This window comes from Vidua chalybeata, chromosome 1 (genome assembly GCF_026979565.1).
Source record: "Vidua chalybeata isolate OUT-0048 chromosome 1, bVidCha1 merged haplotype, whole genome shotgun sequence".
Lineage (NCBI taxonomy): Eukaryota > Metazoa > Chordata > Aves > Passeriformes > Viduidae > Vidua > Vidua chalybeata.
Window position 1 is genome coordinate 4421173 of NC_071530.1, and position 18892 is coordinate 4440064.

Sequence of the window (18892 nt, forward strand, 5' to 3'; positions counted from 1 at the left end):
ATTTTTCTCTCTCTAATAGGCATTTGTATTACATATCTATAAATATTGTAATTATCTTCAAAAAAGAATTTATGAAGAGTAATCCAAGATAGGGTAAAATCTGCTTCCTGAAAGCTAAAGCTGGAGAAGTTTGGCAACCTTGGCAACAATTTCTCCAAGTGAGATTCCATCCCAGCAGATACCCTCCAGTGTAACCCAGACCTCTTCTTGAGAAATCCCTGCAACAAATAAGTTTATAATCAAAACCTGATGGTTTTATGTTGCTCCCAGAAGGGTTCGATTCAAGCAACCTGCTAAGTTATACTTGCTGTATGATGCCTGTAAATTGATTTTAAGGGCATTTTTAGTTGTTAGAAACAGCTGTTACTTTCAGATTCTATTAATGACTGAAGTCAGAGAAAGTTTCCTCTTCCAAGTGGGATTCTTCTTTGGTTTTCATAATACAGAGAAATTTGAGGAGGGGCATGGAGGAATGGGGAAAAACAGTAATGACACCAAATAAATCTACATCTCTGTTTAAATCAGTGTCTTTTTGAAGTGAAGCCACCTCTATTTTTCTTCCAAAGAATCAAGGTAAATATTTCATACATGGTCACACATTGTTCCCTGCTCCATCAAGAATCTTTTCCAGAACTTGCATGATCTAAATGCCTTTGTTTCTGTAGAACATGTCACCAGAAGCAGCATCGTTTTAGATGTGTATTTTCTCACAGGGTGAATGTTTTATGAGTCCTGCACTCAATATCTACAAAATACCAGTGGATTGAGTGAATTGGGAGAAATAAATGGGGTTTAGAAAGAGAAGTCAAAGGAACTGCAGAAAAGATGTCCCAGTTTGATTTTTTGCTATTAGGGATGTGTCTTTTGGGGAGCAAGCTTTGGATGAGTGAATTTCCCTGGCAGGAATTAGACTTGTAGCCTGGCCCGAAAATATCCCCAGGAGAGAATGAAAAATTCATAAGGCAAAATGGGGAAACAAAACTTTTCTTTGCAGAGGAGCACCCTTTAACATATTTTTGCAAGATGAATTTGTTAGAGAAGAGCTGTTCCTAGGAAAGAGAGGAGAAAGCTTGCAAAAATAGACTAATGCTTTGGATTTGATGTCTTGCTGAAGTATTTGCTGCAAAAAGTACCATATAGAATGTTGCTGTCTCTATGGGAACATCTTTGGGCTATATTTAGGGAAATTAAATTAAGCTTATTCTCCTCAGATGAGCAAGGTTTTGATACGGCTTTGGTTGGAGGTGTAATGGTATTTTTTGGGGGAGAGAGTAGAGGGATTTCTTCGACCTTTGTGTTTGGTGAACCACTTGTCTTACACTTTTCAAGTCAAATAAAAGAACTAAAACTGTCACTTAAATTTGAGTCAGCCTGTGTGTGGCAGGAGGCAGGAAGAAGCTCTGCTTAATTTCACAATCCCCAGGCTCTGAATTTTGGTCACTGGGGAGGAAGAAAACCCTATTAAAACCCTTATAAAGACCAGTTTATTAAACTGAACTGATTTGATAAGGAAATTAGCTGATTATGGGTACCACATCCAGCAATATTTTTTAGGTTTGGATCTCTCTTTCTCTTGAAAAATCAATGATTGGGTAAAAGCCGTGTGGCTAGATGGGTAACTTGGTGTTTTACACAGTGTGGAGCACAGAAAAAGAGGTTTTTGCAGCTCTTCAGCAACTTCATACTAATTTCATGGCATAAATTCTTCAGGAAGATGTGGCCTGGGGCTGCAGAGGCTGTGTGTGTCCATCCTTCTGTCTGTTCATACCTGGTGCAGTAAGAAAACACTCTCCCAAAGGGCTTTTCTTTAGCTGGTTTAGCCCTTTTTGTCCAATCAGCATCAGTTCCAAGACTTTTTTTTAATATTATTATTATTAATATGATGATGCCAGCTGTGAGTTAAATGAACGTGTGGGGTAGCAGTTACTGCCTGGGCTGTGTGACGGCTCCAGGTGCCGCCCGTTGTTGTTCTGCTTTTTCCCTGGGTTTGGGCTGCTGGGGATGGAGCAGATTGTTCTTCCCTGCCTTTCCCAGCGTGTCCCACGTAAGCAGAGGCCGCAGCAGAGCGGATGCTGTACATATTTCTGCTCTATAAACACGTGCTTGTTTACATTCGTTTCCCTGCCCTTCCCACTTGGATCCTCTCCCCGTGCCAGAGGGGATCAGCCCTGACTGACAAACACCATTCTGACCCCATGTGCTGCTCCTGTTCCCATTTGTTTGTTTCTCTTTTGTCTTTCTTCCCAAGTATTTAACAAATCATTATTAAATATTTTCCAGATTTTTTTTTCAAACAGGCCAACCTTGGAGTGATTTGAAATCGAGTTGAGATACGCAAACATCTGATCTGGGTGCTGTGTGTTGCTGATGGCAGAAAACAAACTTAAGTGCTGAGTAAAATGGAAAATAAAACAATCCTTTTAATTGTAAGCTGCTACTTATATTTGGCAAACCCTCCTCAAGAGAAAGCCTCTGCCGTGGGTGCAGCAGCTCAGGGAACTCAGCACTGCAGATTTTGCAGCTTTAAGCTGCCAAGTCTTTGCTGATCCAGCTCCACCAAACCGTGACGTTACACCAACATTGCAAATACATCGAATTCTTTTTATCAGCAGAAAAGGCTGGGTTGGATTCACAGGCCACATCTGCTGGTGAACTTTGTGCAGTGTATGTTTTTTTTGTCTCTCTCTTTTACTAGAAGAAAGGTTTGTTTGTTGGCGGCTGCTCGGGGCGGGACAGGAATGTAATGCATGCACAGACTGCGCAGTATTTCCTGTTCAACTGCCGCTCCAAACCTCGGTGCTGGGAAAATATCCAGATCCAGCAGCTCCAGCCTTGCTCAAGCAGCAAAGAAGCACCACAGAGGCCAAAATGCTCTGTTTTTCAGAAGAAATACAATTTTTAAAGGGAACTGTCATGGTGTGCTGGTGCTGTAAATGTATCAGTCTGTGGCTGTTGCTCTGTTATATTTATAAATTACTGGGCTGGGACAAAACACTTGAAGTGCTACAGGGACAGGGAAATGGCTCCATAATGCCACTGCAGAAAGTTCTGTTTATTTTGTATCATAATACATCTCCATAGCACTGCTTGCATACTTCAGTTAGCTTGGTTTACCACCCAGTTACAAACCATGGCAATCTTGTGGCACTGCAGCTACTTTCTCATTATTTGCTGTGTTTTACTTGGCCCTTAAACTGGTTTAAGGCATCACTTCAACACGACATGAATTTTGTTTCAGGAGTGAAAGATTTCAAGGCAAAAAACTTGGAATTGAATCACTTTTGCCAGCTAGCACTGAACTCCAGTGCTGCAAACCTGGCCTTGAGTGTAGTGTGAAATGAGTGTCGTGTAGTGTCAGATGAATGCGTTACTTCTTTTAATTTTTCATCTTTTTTTTTTTTTTTTTCTTCAGTGGTTCTGGTCCTTTTTACGTTTTTCAGACTATCAGCTGATGGAAGGGTGATTGTGGGGCGTGGCTACTTATTTACTTACTTTATTTAATAATTTACTTTTTTTTAAGCATAAGTATATTTTGAGCATGTATGTTCACAGGCTGCTCTGGAAGCTATGAAGTGCTATCACTCTTCTCAAAAAAAAATAAAAAAGAACAAATACTAGGAAAAGATTTTACTGTGAACTGTGTATGTGTGCTTTAAAAATTGATGTATATCCTTGTAGCACCTTTTTTAGTGTGTTCAGTAGTTTCTCAGCCCTGTGTGAAAAGGAGATATGCACAGGTAATCCTTGAAGAATGGGGCACATCCATCCTGGCTGCTCCAAGGAGAGCACAGGCAAGGATGGGCACATTCAGCTCCTCTTTAAAAACTGCTGGTATTTATGTGAAAGGCAAAGGTACAGCAGCTCCCTGGCTCCTCTTGCTGGGGGAGTTCCTGGAGCTGAGCATCTCCTAACTTCTCCTTTGTATCCTCCTCCATCTTCTGATCCCAGTGGCTGTTTCAGTGGCAAGCAATACAGACACAAGAATGAAAGTGCTGCTTGTTAATTAGTTCCTTCCTGGATTACAGGAGCCCTGCTTTTCAGTCCTTTGGAGATACAGATCTACATGTGCTGCTTCTCAGAATTGGAAGTGGTCTCAGTGTAGCCCTGTCAGCTTGTCAGGCACTGGAGAAGGGGAGGAGGCAGCCAAAATCTGCCCTGTTTAATTTGAATTTGTAGGTATTTTGCTCAGAACATGGTTCAGCAGGTTAATTGGGTTCTTAAAGCAGTATTTAACTTTTGAGCTTCGCTCTGAAATGTGGATACCCCTGAAGCAGTGGATCTGCCTTCAGTTTTAGGGCTGAATAAATGCCAGAGTTGGGCTCTGACAGATTAATTTATTTTTACATGATCTTGCCTAGTAGCAGCTCTCCTCACTTGTGGAATACTGCAAAAGATGTTTAAATCATGGCTTATATGAGAAGCTGACACATATATGGAGGTTATACCATCATATATATGTGTCCAGCCAAACCACAGTGTGAAGGCTGAAGTGCAGCAACAGCTTTAAGGTTTTGGAATTTGCCTTGAGATACATCAGGTTGTTGTGCTGGTTTGAGCCTTTTCATGGTTTCTTATCCCTCCTTGTCATTTAAGAGGCTTCTGTGTGCAGTTGGTGTTTTTAACATTTACTGGCTACATTTCATGAGGCATCACAGCCCTTACAGAGACAGCAGTGCCGAGTTCTCCGTCGTGGCTTTTAAAAGTGACTTTAGAATTTCACTGCCTTTGATCTTTAAAATATGAGCATCCAATAACCAACAGCAGATATTTAATCTACCCAGATTTGAGGATTGTAATAAATAATTTATGTAGGGTGAAATAAGGGAGGTTTTTTAGCTTTAAGCTGCCGTGACAAAAACGTTTGCAAAGCTTTGTTTGGTTAGGCAGAGTTCTTTTTTCTTCATACAGCTTTAGCTGAATTGATGGATGAATTAACATCCATCCTGATGATTTTTGTCCTAGGTATTATGTGAAGTTGTATTTTAGAGGACTTTGGGAGGTATGGAAGTGAAACTGTAGTTTCCTGATATCCACTGGATACCTTCTGTTGGAATAAGTAGATAGAAGGATAAGTTACAGGAAAAGCAGTTCTTGTGTAGCTATTTCATCCTAGCATACAGGTGCAACTCATAAGCTTGTTTTCCAAAGCATCATGGAATCATTTACTAAGAGTAATGTTCAGTTTTTTCCTAAAATTCCCTAAAAGCTCCTAAATCATGTTGCCATTTTTTTTTCAGATCCAAGTGCACTGACCTAAAGAAATTATCTCAAAAATAAAAATAAGTTACTTGGTTATTTTTCCCTCATGTCCCCACCTACCTTATGTATTCAAGCTTTTTTCCTTGCCCATCAACTCCATCCAGAGCAAACTACTAATGGAATGCCTGGGAAACAGGTTGGTGGAGAGGCAGAGTCGAATGTTTTGGAAAGATTCTTTATTTCACTAAACTAGTATGGGATCTCTCCCTTCAAAGTAATAGTTTCAGTGGAAAACCCAAAACCTCACTTTTACTTAATTGTGCTGCTGGGGGGAGAAAGATTGCCAGTTTCAGTTGAAATTAAGGTAATTCTGGGGTTTCACATGCTGAATTTAAGCTGAGCAATTTGCTTGGGCTTTACATGCTTGAAGGTTAAACCAGTTGTGGGTGGTTATTTCAGGTATGTGACAGTGCTTTTATTGCTGTATTTGCTGCAAAGTTTACACAGGAGATGAAACCTTTCAATGATAAACTGCAAATGGCATTTTAAAACCAAAGTTATGAGGGCATCACATGCAGATTTGGCACCGGGTGTTGTAAAACAATTTCTGTCCTGGTCAAATCACAAAAAGAGGAGCTGTGTCAGCAAGTTGATGATTTTCTACTTAACTGTTTCTATTTTAAGGCATGTTGGATATAAAATTTCTTTTTTCTGAGAAGATCAGATACAGCCTCTTAAGAAGTTGGGGAAATTGGGCATTTCTAATCATGTATAGATTTTAAAACTGCTTGCTTTGAAGAAAGGCTTTGTTTAATATCACTTAATTCTGACTCGCCTCTTTCCATCCTGTGTTATAAACAAACTTATATGAGAGCTCACCATACCCAGATGTTCATTTCATTGCATTTAGCGAGTTCATCTGTGAGCAGGGAAGTCTCCTCATTACCCAGTTTATATTATTTGGAAGAACTGGATATTGCATTCATTTAATTAGGAAAAATTCAGCAGTAATTAGCTCACTCCTGGCTGCAGAGGGGTGGGCTTGGAGCCTTCCAGTCATCCCGAGGTGGCTTCCTGCAGCAGCAAGGGCTTTGTGGTACTGTGGCTGCACAAGAATCTGCTTTTGTAATTTCACACCACTACAGCAAAATCTGATGGGGGAAGCCCTCAACTGAACTTTTTTAGGGTACAGTGCATGAGAGGAAAATCTTTTTCTTGGCTGTGTAACTTGTGCTGCTGGTGAGAGAGCAGCACAGCCCTTCTGCCTCCTCTGTCCTGTGTGTGAAAGGAGCTTGGAGAAGATCCTGTAGATGACTTCTATTAGCACCTCTTGTATTAATTTCTGTTATAATATTTGAGTTATTCTACCTGGGTGTGTTATTACTTGGGGTTTGTTATGGCCTTTTTTTCCCTGTTCTCTTGGAAACCACCCAGTATGGCTCCATACCTCCCATTTGAGCTTATGTGATTGCAGTAATTTATTTTAAAAATTGCCTTTATCTTTCCTTGAGCCCCTCCCCAGCCTTAGCAATGCTGTGGGTTTGTTAAGACTTGCCACAAGACTTCCATAAACACAGTTCTGGGACTGTCTTTGGATTCCAGACAATTCAGGGATTAACATACCCTCAAACTGTGGGTGGCACAGGGGTCCTGGGGTGAGGCTTGTCCTTAGAAATGGCATCTGGAAATTACAGGTGAGACCCTAAAATGGGGGCAGTCTGCACCAGAGTTACTTCCCTTTTAGACAGGAAGAACTGCGCTCCTGTTTCTGACCCTGCCTGCAAATAATGTTTTACAAACTCAGGTAATTTGGCCAAGTGCTTCACTGAAGGCTCTTGCAGACCCCCAGGAGTAAAGCAGTGCTGGATCTGTGCACTCTGCTCTTCAGTGTGCCCTTAAACCACATGGAAAAGGAAATAAAGTGATCAGAGTTAGCGAGGGAAAAGATTATGTATTTGTTGGTGCACGTAAATAGATGTGTGTCTTTATATGTGCATCTGTAAATAGATTTAAAATTTAACTGTGAAAAGTTGTAGGAAGGCAGCATGACTTTGAATGACTGGCCTTTAAAATAGCAGATGCAATTAAATGTAGATACATGTGACATTTTCTGCAGGGAAAGATATGAGAATTCTTGATTTATATTTGCAGTGATGCCTGAAATCCCTTCTAATGAAGACATCTTGGTGTTATAAATCAGATCTGAAAAATCACATTAGCCCAATGCTCAATTGTTGTAAACCTCAAGTAAGATATTAGGAATTATTAGAAAAGCAAGAGAACAAAGCATTGCGTGGGTATATAAATCCATGGTGGAATTGCTTCCTTTCATCCTGGATATTGTGTGTGCTTCCAGTCCCTCTCTTCCTGCTTCAAAAATACGAATTAGGGACTGCAGAAATGTAAGAAACAAGGATGCTCGTAGCTCTGAAGCATCTGAGCTCTTGGCTGAGCTGTGGACCTTCCTGCCAGATGATACTTCGGGCTCTAAAAGTTGGTGTAGGTTCCAAAAGTGATGGGGCAAAGCCATGAAAGGGGAATTTGTTGAGGATTATCTCACACACACATTTGGTGTGTTTGGGTGAGGAGGTCCTTAAACTGCACTTGGAGTGAACCTGGGGTGGTGGGAGGGGAGAGCAGCTCTCCAGCCTCACCCTGATCCTTCTTCAAGCCTCCTGCAGACACCTGCTGCTCTCAGTCTTCTCTGCTTTCACAGATACATATTTTCAGATTGTGGGGTTGCTCTGCCTGGGCTTTTTTGGGACATGGTGTTGACGTGTTCCATGTGCAGGGTTTGAGATGGAAAACGTCACTGAAGTGTCCTCGGTGTTCAGTGTGGTGGGGTAGTGATGGTTCAGAGTGTCTGGGGAGGAAATCAGCTCCAGAAACTGAGGCTGTAACTTCTAACAGATGGAGGGGGGAGAAAAGAAAGTCTTAATTTTTTTTTTTTTTTTTTAATTCCATATGTTGGATGCTGCTCAGACCTGCAGTTTGGATAACTCAATTTACCCTTCCATTATTGTTAGTACCTGGTCTCACCTATGAACTTTCTAAGGATTGCCAGGTTTTGTGCTTAGCAGTTTTTTCTCTTTAAAATGTGCTGCCATCCAGAATGCCTGAACTTGTGTTGATAATTCAACATCAGTGCTTCTTTGCACCTTTATAGTTGTTATATTTGTGCTGTCACTGCTTCAAGGAAAGCAAATCCAATAAACAGCACACAGATTGCAGGTGGCTCAGGGTAACTGAGGAAGGAGGAACTATTTTATTTTCCATGATGCACAACACTGTCAGAGTTGCTAAAAATGAGATATGGGTGCAAACATTTTCTCTGTGTGTGCAGTGCTTGTATTTTAATGTAGCACAGCACATAAAGCCACCTGAAAACTTCTGTTCCTTACTGCATCCAAAATTATCATTTATTAAGTCACTGTAAAGCCCCTATAATAACTTACTAAAGAAAATCCTGTTAAAATAACATGTAAATTAGTGGAAAGATCTATTTGAAACAGAACTGTGCTATGAATGGCAGGATTGTCAAGACTAAAAACCAGCACGAAGGATTTTTTTCCTAGTAAAATGTTTAAGTAAGTGAAAGGGAGTGGCCAGATTTTAAATATATTATTTGATCCAAGTATTCTTAGAAGGTTTGGACCAATCAGTATTTTTTATCTAGAGATTTTTGCATGTTTATTTAGACCATTTATTGTCCCTTTCTGTAGTAAGTAGAGATGATACAAGTATTAGTTCTGGAGTGGTTTTGGTGTTCCCATTGATCTGCTGTGCAGCTGAGGTGGTGAGTTAGGAATTTAAGCACTCTGCTGCAATTGATACCTGCATTCAACTGAGATAATTTGCCCTCATCTTTTTAAGCAGAGGCTGAAAACAAACCAGAAATTATTAGCAAGGTTTCTGTGGCAGTAGCTGCAGGCAGTAGGACACACAGCCTTGTTCTTCCCGTTCTAATTTCAGCATATTTCAATTTTTAATGTTGGAAAGGAGTTCTCCTTGCCAGGATTATATTGCAACTAACTTGCTTGTGCTTGCAATACCATTTTTTCTGAGTGCTTTGAAAATGTCCTTCCCAACTGCCCAGGTATCCTTTGGGGATTTCTGAAACTGTGTTGTTGCAAATAGAATATGACATTTTCAGAATTAGTCTTTTACTGTAACTTGTAGCACTGGTGGCCAGAGTTCTTAATGTGTTTTCTGTTTGACTAGAATATTGATAAGTGGTGCTGGATTGGTTTCAGTTTACAAATGTTTTTTAAAGTAATGAAACACTTTCTTAAAGCACACAAATCTCTGCACAGTCTGACTTCATCCTGTTATGGGAGCACTTTTTAAATTGGTGAAAGTCTATAAAACCCATTTACTTTTGGATATTGGTACACTTTGCTCTTAATAGCAATTAATAACTGAACCTGGGCAGTGCTCACTGCCTTAAAGTGGAAAAGTATTTTGGCAAATATGGAAATGATGGGACTTACTAAGAATTTCACTTACCCTCTAATTTTGGGATATGGGGGGTTGATTTCCTACCCAAAGTAGGAAAGAAATCCTTCTAAATAAACATTAACAACAAGTATAATAATAGATCATTAAGATATTTGGTGAACACATCGAGTACTACTTAAAACATTCTAAAACTTTTCTCCAAGTCTTCTATTTTATTATTTTTTATTTTAATGTGTATTCAGGAGGTTTTTTTTTTTCCTTAGGAAATCCCTAGATGTCTTACATGCATTTCTTTAAACTATTGCTTTCAACTACAGTTTTCATTCTTTAAAAATGCTACACTTTCCTTCATTCAGCTGTATGTAATTTTTTACCACTTTAAGGTTCTTTTTATCCTGGTAGACCAATAAGCAAGTTGAAAGTCAAGGCCAAGGCTTCTGTTTCTTTAGTACCACCCTTGTTCCTGCAGCCTCTGTGTTGTGTCTTCTGTCCTCCAGCAATGCTATCAAAAAGTAACAGAGGAAACTGAGAAACATCTCAGGGATTTTCCTGACCCTTGCAGGACTTGTAAATGTTCCACACATGATTGTGTAGTTGTGTTGAAACATTACAGCAGGCATTCAGTGCATCTCTGGTTTTTAGATCTCTTTGCTTCCTCGCTCCAGAGATGAATTTTAGCAGCGAGTTATTTTGTGTAATTACAGTATCCACCTTGGATGTTACTGGGAAAACTCTCTGTGTTGTCTCAGTGTGATTATGCAGAGTTCCAGGATGTCACTGTATGAGTCTGGCAAGGGAAAAAATGTGTTAAGAAAAGCAGTCTCAATATGCTGGAAAATCTCAGTAATCTCAAGACTTGATAAAGATTTCTAGGTATAGAAACCCTACATCTTCAATTCAGTTGTTGTAATCTGGAAAACCAGGTCTGTACCACATGAATTTATATTTCTGCTGTGTATTTTTTTTTTCCAGTGTCCCAATGTAATATCAGCTTGAAGAAGCAGAGGAGTCGAAGTATCTTTAGCACCTTATTCTGCTGCTTTCGTGACTACAATGTCGAGCCACCATCCACCAACAGCACCAGTGCTCTGCCTCCTTTGGTGGAGGAGAATGGAGGACTTCAGAAGGTCAGGATTTTGTCTTATTTTGCTGTCATGTGGGTGTTTTGTAAGCAAGGATTAATTCTGCTTCCAAAGGTTTGTCCTAACAAATTTCCCTCGTGAGGAACACTGTGAAGTACAGGAAAAAAAAATTACTGGTTTGATGGTGGATTGCTAATACTGTCTATTCATCTGTAATATAAAACTAATATTTCTGTTGTGGATGTTGGCACTTTACATTCTGTAAACAACCAACATTTAAAACCTGACTAAGACACTAAAAAAAATGGAGACTTCTCATAAAATTTCATTGGCTGAGTTGTCCCCCAGCTTTGGTTCCCTTTCCTGATTACAGGAATGTTAAAATTCCACTGGAACATAGTGGAACCTTCTGAACATCATTTTAAAGGGTTTTCAGTGACATAAAATCAAACCAAAAGAACCATTATTATTTAGGCTTTTTTTTCCTAAGCAGTCCACTTACATTCAATGCTTGCTGAGTCCAGGGATAGCAGCTTTTGGCCATTTTTCCTGGTTAATAAGTTTTGTTTAATGAGTCAAATGAATGGATGGAGATTTTAGATGCAAATACAGATAGAATACAAACAATGCAACACAAATTTCTTCTTTATAAATCTGATAACACTGAGAGCATTTGTGTTATGATCTGAAGGATTTCAGTTCAGTATGGCAAACATATTAATGCCAAGTTTTCTGTACAGGACTCTGAGATTGCAAATACAGGTGAATCCATGGTGGAGAATAATGACAGAAATGGAGATGTCTCTATGAGTTCTTTATCCTTCTGCTTTTCACACAATTTTTCATGTCTGATGCAGCTTCCTTCCTTCCTTCCTTCCCTTGTCAGTCCATTTTATTCTGGCTTGAATTCTGCTGGTTGTGTTTGAATTCTGAAAAGCTCAGGAGTAAGAGCAAGGAACTGTTTGGTGGGAGAGAGGGAAGGAGAGCAGATGAAAGTGATGGAGATTTCAGTGTGGAGGTAAAGTCTGAGTTGTAACAGTTCCTGCTGAAACTGCTCTCACAGAGGTAAATTGCACTGAAAATCCTGCCAAGAGGAGGGATTGTTCATGTATTTTTAGACTTCTTCTGCTAGCCAAGGGACATTTTGAGTGAAAGGAGGGAAATCTAGCCTGGATGTGCTGAAGGGAAGGCTGAGGAGTGTGTAACGTGTATGCACACGTTCATCTGAGGAAAAAAAGGGATGGGAAGCTACTAAAATTTCCTTTCCACTAGGCTAGAGAATGGAAAGGAGGAAGAAGTGAGGCTACTGGGAGAACTACAGCTGAGAGAAAATGGGACTTCAGTAGAAAGTAAAACATAAAACCAAGTTTGTTTTTTTCTGTAGAAAAACATGAGTTTAAATGGTCTGGAGTCAGTAGTGTCCAGATTGCATTTTGCAAAACAATTATTTTCTAAATGTGTCTTATGCCTTGAGAGATTGCATGGGTGCCCACAGAAGTTTTCATCCTCACTCTGTGCTGCCTCAGTGAGCAGTTCTGGAGTTGTACAATACTTGTACACAAGACCAGGACACAAATCACAGCATTCCTCTAAATGGCCAGATCAAAATGTACAAGATCAAAAAAAATTCAAAGAATATATTGAAGATAATTTAATTAAAGAGTCTTTTCTTCAGCTGAATGAAAGGCACTCAGATATTCGTATCTTTTTAGAAGAAATCAATATAGCTGAACTTTCAGGTGGTTCTTTAGGTAAAATAAGTCTGTGACATTGCTATTTTACATGCTGTGTTAAAGATTAATAAACTCTATATGTGTTTGTACTGTTTTTATTTTGAGTGCTAACACACTATAAGTAGGAAAATCTAAGGAAATCAAAAGAATATTTTGAATATTGTTACACTGTTGGACTGGTGATTTTTACCAGGAGAGCTGTTTCAGAGCTGTGCAGGCTGCTTGAATTTAGTGGAGTTACACTGAGCATCTTGTCTAGATTCAAAAATAAGTAAGGTGGGGGAAGCACCAGTGGGCCTTGGATTCTAAATTGGTGAAATGAAATGTCCAGGAATGACAAAATTGCCTGTCAGGAAAGAAAACTAAACCTGACAACCCACTGCTTAAATTCCTCTGCTGTTTCATTAAAGCTCTTTTTTTGCATTAGTTTCACTGCCAGGTAGGAATTGTTTAAATTCTGTTAAGCTGCTGCTCAGATGGTCACTTAGTTAAATCTGCTCTCTCTTTTATGTTTTATTAATTATTTATCACATCACTGTTCACTTCTGGCTGGGCCCACTCAGTTCATGTGTTGTGACCCTTTCCTTAAAAAATGGACAAGGAAAATTGCACAATGATGTCAAGCAGTTACCACTAGAAATGAGTATGAAATGGCTCGGAGGTACTTTCCTTATGTCTTTGCTGCTCAGTGGAGTTGGTACATAAAAACTGGTGATAAAGACTTCAGGGGAAGGAAAGGAATGGGGGAAACTTCTGCTGGTTTCACTGGAATTCAGTGTTCTGTGTTGCTTCTGGCACATTCTAAGGCTGATGTGATGAGCCAACTTCCTTCTAATTAGAAATCTTGATTTTTGTAAATGCTGCCCTGTTCAAAAGCAGGGAAAGTGGGGAAAGGGTATTTTATGAAGTAGTTTTAAAACACAGCACTGAAACTTTCTTCAGAGTAATTGTGATGTGTGAGACAGTTCTTATTGTTGTATTATTTGGCTTCAGTAGAAAAAAAAATGAAATCAGTGCTTCAGATGTGACTTGATGGGGCTTGACATGTCAAGTGTTCTGTCACTTCTTCATGGGGTTGGAAGAAACACCAAATTGAGCATGGTTTTGATTAAACAGTTCCTTTCAGTGCTGAATTCTATTCTGTAAGTGGGGAAAAAAAGAAGCCCAAAAACTTCTTTAAAGTATTGAGTTCTCTTTTAAACCTTCTACTCACAGAGCAGCTGCTTGTCCAAGTGTGACTCTAATACTGGTAATGAATGGTCCATTCTGTCTCTTAAAGTTTCAATGCAACATTTTTTTCAATAATAACTTGTATTTACTGAAACCGTGGCATATTTGTTTTCCTCCAAATGCAGCAGCTATTCAGCACAGCAGAAGATGCACTGTAAGATGTGATATCTGTGGGTATGTCAGCCTGCCTGCAGCTCGGATGCTGAGCCAGATGTGTCACTGGGAGCACAAAATATTCAGCCTCATGAACTCCTTTATAATTTTTTCCTGCCTCCTCTGCAGCAGGCAGCTCCCTAACACCTTCCAGGCACTTTTTTTTTTTATATTATTTAGCGTGTTGGGAGAGATAATTGTGTTTTGTTTTCTTTGGGATAAATTCAAATCTCAATTTTTGTATTTTCTGTATGTAAATATTTTTCTTCTGGGTAAGTTTGTTACCTGATTTTTGAGGTGTTTGTGGATACAGATTTCATTCATTCAGACTTGAAGGGGGAGTCCACATAGAGAAAGGTGAGAAAAGCAAGATACAAACTCTTTTTTCCGTTTGCTTTCAGTCGGGGTGGGTGAGGGAGCTCTGACAAGTCTGTGGGCACTTTGCCATTTCACTCCCAACCCACTTCCACTGGAGTCATCCTTGCTTTTGTTTCACAGCAAGATCCAGATCAGGCAGATGGCTCCAGTTAATGAGATGAAGCATGAATGAGGAAAGGGATTTTTATACTTGCTGGGTTAGAGGAGAAGCTCTTGATCCACACGCACCAGGGAAGAAGACAGAATGAGGAGGAGGATTTTTCTGGGGGCAGCAGCTGCTCCCTCTGCTTTTCCTCTCACTGAATTTCCACCTCACTCCAAAAGTTGTTCCTTCTCCCCACTGCATGATGCCATCATCTCCCAGGTGATGTTGGAAAGGTGTGTAGATGCCCTGTGGTCGTGTCTCCAGCACTCTTCCCTGCTTCAGGGATCTCTATTTATAGCACAGTACAGGGAAAAGGATCTTCTCTGTCCCACGTGAATATGGCCCAGCAAAATGAGGAAAACAGCTTGTAGGGAGCACGTTCTTGAGGTCAAAGTAGGATCTGCTTCATGCTGGAGACCTTGAGGAGCAGCAGGAGTGTGGGCTCTGTGATGAGGACATCATTAGTGACAGGCTGTGTGAGCAGAGGTGGAGATCCCTCTCCAGTGTGGAGGCAGATAGTTGAGATTGGTGTCAATCACTGTGCTTTGTCTCCTGCTTAACCCTCGCTGATCAGAGCAAGAAAATTCCACGTGTTTGGTTCTGTTGGTCACCATCAAGATGTGGTGTGGAAGGTGTGCTTAGAAAACAAGATCTCTCCATACCAATTCCCAGAATGACCAGGTTGGAAGAGACCTTCAAGATCATCGAGTCCAGCCCAGCCCCAACACCTCAACTCAACCCTGGCACCCAGTGCCACATCCAGGCTTTGTTAAACACACCCAGGGATGGGGACTGCACCACCTCCCCGGGCAGCCATTCCAGAACTTTATCACCTTTCTGTAATAAACTTTTTCCTGATATTCAACCTAAACTTCCCTTGGTGCAGCTCGAGGCTGTGTCCTCTGGTTCTGTCAGTTCCTGGAGAAAGAGCCCAAGCCCAGCTGAGCACAGCCACCTTTCAGGAGCTGTGGAGAGTGCTGAGGTTCCTCTCTTTGCCCACTCATTCTGACCTTCTTTGCCTCCCAAAAGTCTTCATTGTTAAGAGACAGCTTGAGAGTTTGTCAAATCACTTAAGTGTCAAATGAGAACTGTACTAGTGTTTTTAAAAGAACTTCTCATGGTCTACAGAGCAAGCTTTGTGCTAAAGAAACCAATAGGTTTTATTTTGGTCAGCTTCTTCTCCAAAGTGAAACAGCTTCTTTATCTTTGAATACAGACTGTTCTGGGAAAAAGCAAAATATTGTGGTCTGTCACTTGGTGCTCATTGGGGCCACACATGACCATAGATAGGGTAAGTGAGGAGCACAGTGCTGGAAATAATTTCAAACTCAAAATTACGCAGCTAAAGGAAAAGATAGGATTTATCATTCCATCTGTATATAGCATGGAAAAAATAAAACCCATGAAAAAAAAAAAAAAAAAAACTTGTTTCAATGGCTGGGGACAAATCAGTTCCTGGGTTGTCTTAGGGATACAATAGGGAAATTCTGGCATTCTAGGAACAGCTTTGTTCTGTTACCAACATCAGGAGCTCGTGGAAAGCCTTCAACAAATGTGGTCATCTGTCATCTCTTTCAAACTCTGCTGTTGTGACCCATTTCCCTTCCTGTTCCAAGGCATTAGGAAATGAGGCAGGACCTTGTAAGAAGTTTCCCAGAGCAGGTTGTTTTTAAAAAGCATTTGCCTGTTCATGAACACTTTTGCTTTCCCAGCAGACTCTTGCAGTTCTTTCTGCTTGTTTTTCCTGTTCTCATCTCTCTTACTATTTTGATTTTTGCATAGGTATTTCCAGGATTGCTCTTAAGAAATTTGCTTGTTTCTACTTTTTATTTTTAATTTAATTTAGGAAATTCTTAGAGAAAAATTAGGCAAACAGTAATGCAAGTCTTTTAGCAACTTTGGTTTTGGGTTCCCATGAAAGCCAGTTCCACTAACAGGACATTAATGTACTGAATTATATTTTTCTTCTATTCTTATTGCTATTATCCTGAGGAAAACTTGTGTTCTTACCAACTTTTGTGTGTGTGTTTTTATAGAAATCAGGTACTTTTTACTAGTGCCAAGTTTTTGATAGTTCATGGTAGTTTCTGCTCTCTAGTTGCTCCTTCAGCTTCTCAGTATTTTGGGCAAACTTCAGTAAAAAATTTCTGCTGAGCAGCACTAAAAAAGAGTACTTTAAAAATAATACAGAGTTATTTCTGTTTGTCAGTGATGTGTCAACACTGGTAGACTTGAAAACAAATAAGCAGGAGGCTTCTTCAGCTGGAAGAGGCTGTTCTAGTGTTGAAAACAGCCCCTTCAATAGTTTCTCTGCTGGAGATCAGAGCCTGTGTTGTCCAAATATTAAAGAATAAAATCATCTACCCAAGCAACATCTATGCTAGAAGGATCAGCTTCCTTTTTTTTTTATGTGCTGTGCCCACCAGAAAATAAAGTTGGTTTTGAAGGATTAGAGAGATAAGAAAATAGAGTTCCAGCTTCAAAAATATCTTACACATTTCAGTGAGAGTTTGAGTTGAGTGAGAGTTACCCATTTGAGCCAGGCTTTGTCCATTTTGGAGCTGTCCTTGTTCCTGGATGTCCAAGGATGAGAGGGGAAGATCAGGCTGGTCAAGAATTCCCTGCCTTCTCCCAAGTGTAGTGCAGAAGTGAGGCCATGGGAACAGCACTGGCACTGCTGGATGGAGAAAGTGGGATTCCTTGGATTAATTCATCATCGTGTCCTTCTCAGACGTTTTGCTGTTGCCTAAGTGAAAATGTTGGTTTTTTCAAGTCACTTGTCTCAAGTGAAGTTGGGTTCAAGGAGTGGGGTTCTGCCCTCTGCCAGGCTCTGGCTCAGCCTCTTGCTGCTGCAGTGAAAATTGACAAATGCACCCATTAGTAGATCTTAAAGCTGAAAAAGTTCCAGTAAATACAGGTACTTTCTTATTGTCATCTCTTATTAATCATAGCATGGGTTTTATCAGTCCAGTCTCCTAAAAATCATAAATGCCAATGTACTAACAGATCATTTCAGCAACTAAAATGCAAAATCCTGTTTGTTTTTTTTTTTTTTTACCCTGGTTTCTCGAATACTTTGAACTTTTGGTTTAAAATGTTTGAGTGCTACATTTACTACTCCAGACCTTTGTTCTTCCCTTTAAAAGCCATTACCCTTACAGTGATTTTTTTTTTCTTTTTCCCCAGGGTGACCAGATGCAGGTCATGCCTATACCAAGTGTATGTATTTTTATCCCTTTTTCTTTTAATAATTTTCATGACTTTTGCTTTGATTCATTTTATGTTGCAGTCTAACAGGTCTGTTTTGTGTTGCATGTTAACAAAAGGATTTTATGTTCTGTCTGTAATGTTGTATCCCCAGAGGTGAATTGAACTGCATGTCTTCTGCAGGGACTGAAAGAAGAGTTTGGGTTTTATCTGGGTTTCTTGTGAATTTTTAGCATTTTGAAAACACATAAGCTAGTCTGAAAATTATTTCTTTTAATAGAGGCAAAAGGTGACTCATCATCATTATGTGAGACACAATTACAAAAACCTTTTCCTCTCATTTTCCCCTATATTCCAGTTGAAAAGAAGAGATGGCAACTGCATAATTTATTTGAAATAAGTCACGTTAAGAAGACAGAGCACGCTGACTGCTCATTACTGCACTTGTTTGAGATGATGCTCTTGGTATCAGCTGCTGCTTTATGGGCCTTAATATTTCTGTTTATCTTCCCTGGATTAAACTTGGAATGCTGTTTGGCATCTGAATTATTTTTCAAAGCTAAATACAAGGAAGAAAAAAAAACAAGTCCTTCAAACTGAAGCTTTTAATTTAATTAGTTTTAAGCTTTTTTGGTCAAAAAGCTGCTCTTTTTTTTACAAGGATGAAGGCTTAGGCTTTGTAAAGCTGAAAATGCTTTTTTTTTTCCCTTTTCTTTTTTGAGTTCCTTTGCTGTTTACAATACTTCATCATTGCAGAGTTTCCCAGAAAACAGCAGTGCTGATGTGTGGAGATAATGACCCAGTCCTCTTGTTTGAGATATTTGGTAGCTTTTTAAGACCTGGATATTCCCCAAGATGCCATTCTTTTTCTGCTTTCCCTTCCTTCTCACGTAGCCCAGCATTCCAAAGCCTCCTGTAAGAATCCCCCTGTCTGTGCTGCAGTGCAACAGTGCCAGGAGATCCCTGTGACTGTGCACATCTCCCCTCTTCCAACAGCTTCTCTTGCATTTGAGAGCTGTTGGAAATTCCTCTTCATTGCTTACCTGCTATATCTGGTATGGCTCATGCATGGTGTGTATGCAGACAGGCATGGACATGCATGTGATCTGTATTTCTGCAAGTCTAGGAATAGAAAAACCTCAAATGTAAATCAGGAAATACTGATTTCCAAACTACTTTTCTTTTTTACATACCTGCCAAATTCTGTTAGGTGACTGTAGTTGCTCCACTAGGAATTATTTGAACATGAAACATGTTCTGGCTGTGCTCTGACCTGGAATAAAAACCTTTCCCAAGAGTGACTGTAG

At 39.9% G+C, this 18892-nt stretch overlaps 1 protein-coding gene across 3 annotated transcripts in view; it reads left to right on the forward strand.

The window, feature by feature from the left end:
- The window catches only part of CTDSPL (CTD small phosphatase like), an 80393-nt gene that overhangs the window by 35148 nt on the left and 26353 nt on the right, over window positions 1-18892 (forward strand). For 2 of the 3 annotated variants that reach the window (XM_053942384.1, XM_053942392.1), the window contains exons 2-3: window positions 10630-10784; window positions 17565-17597. In XM_053942384.1, the coding sequence (XP_053798359.1) occupies window positions 10630-10784; window positions 17565-17597 (188 nt within the window). The remainder of the gene's footprint in view (window positions 1-10629; window positions 10785-17564; window positions 17598-18892) is intronic. The other variant, XM_053942399.1, reaches the window with a different exon arrangement.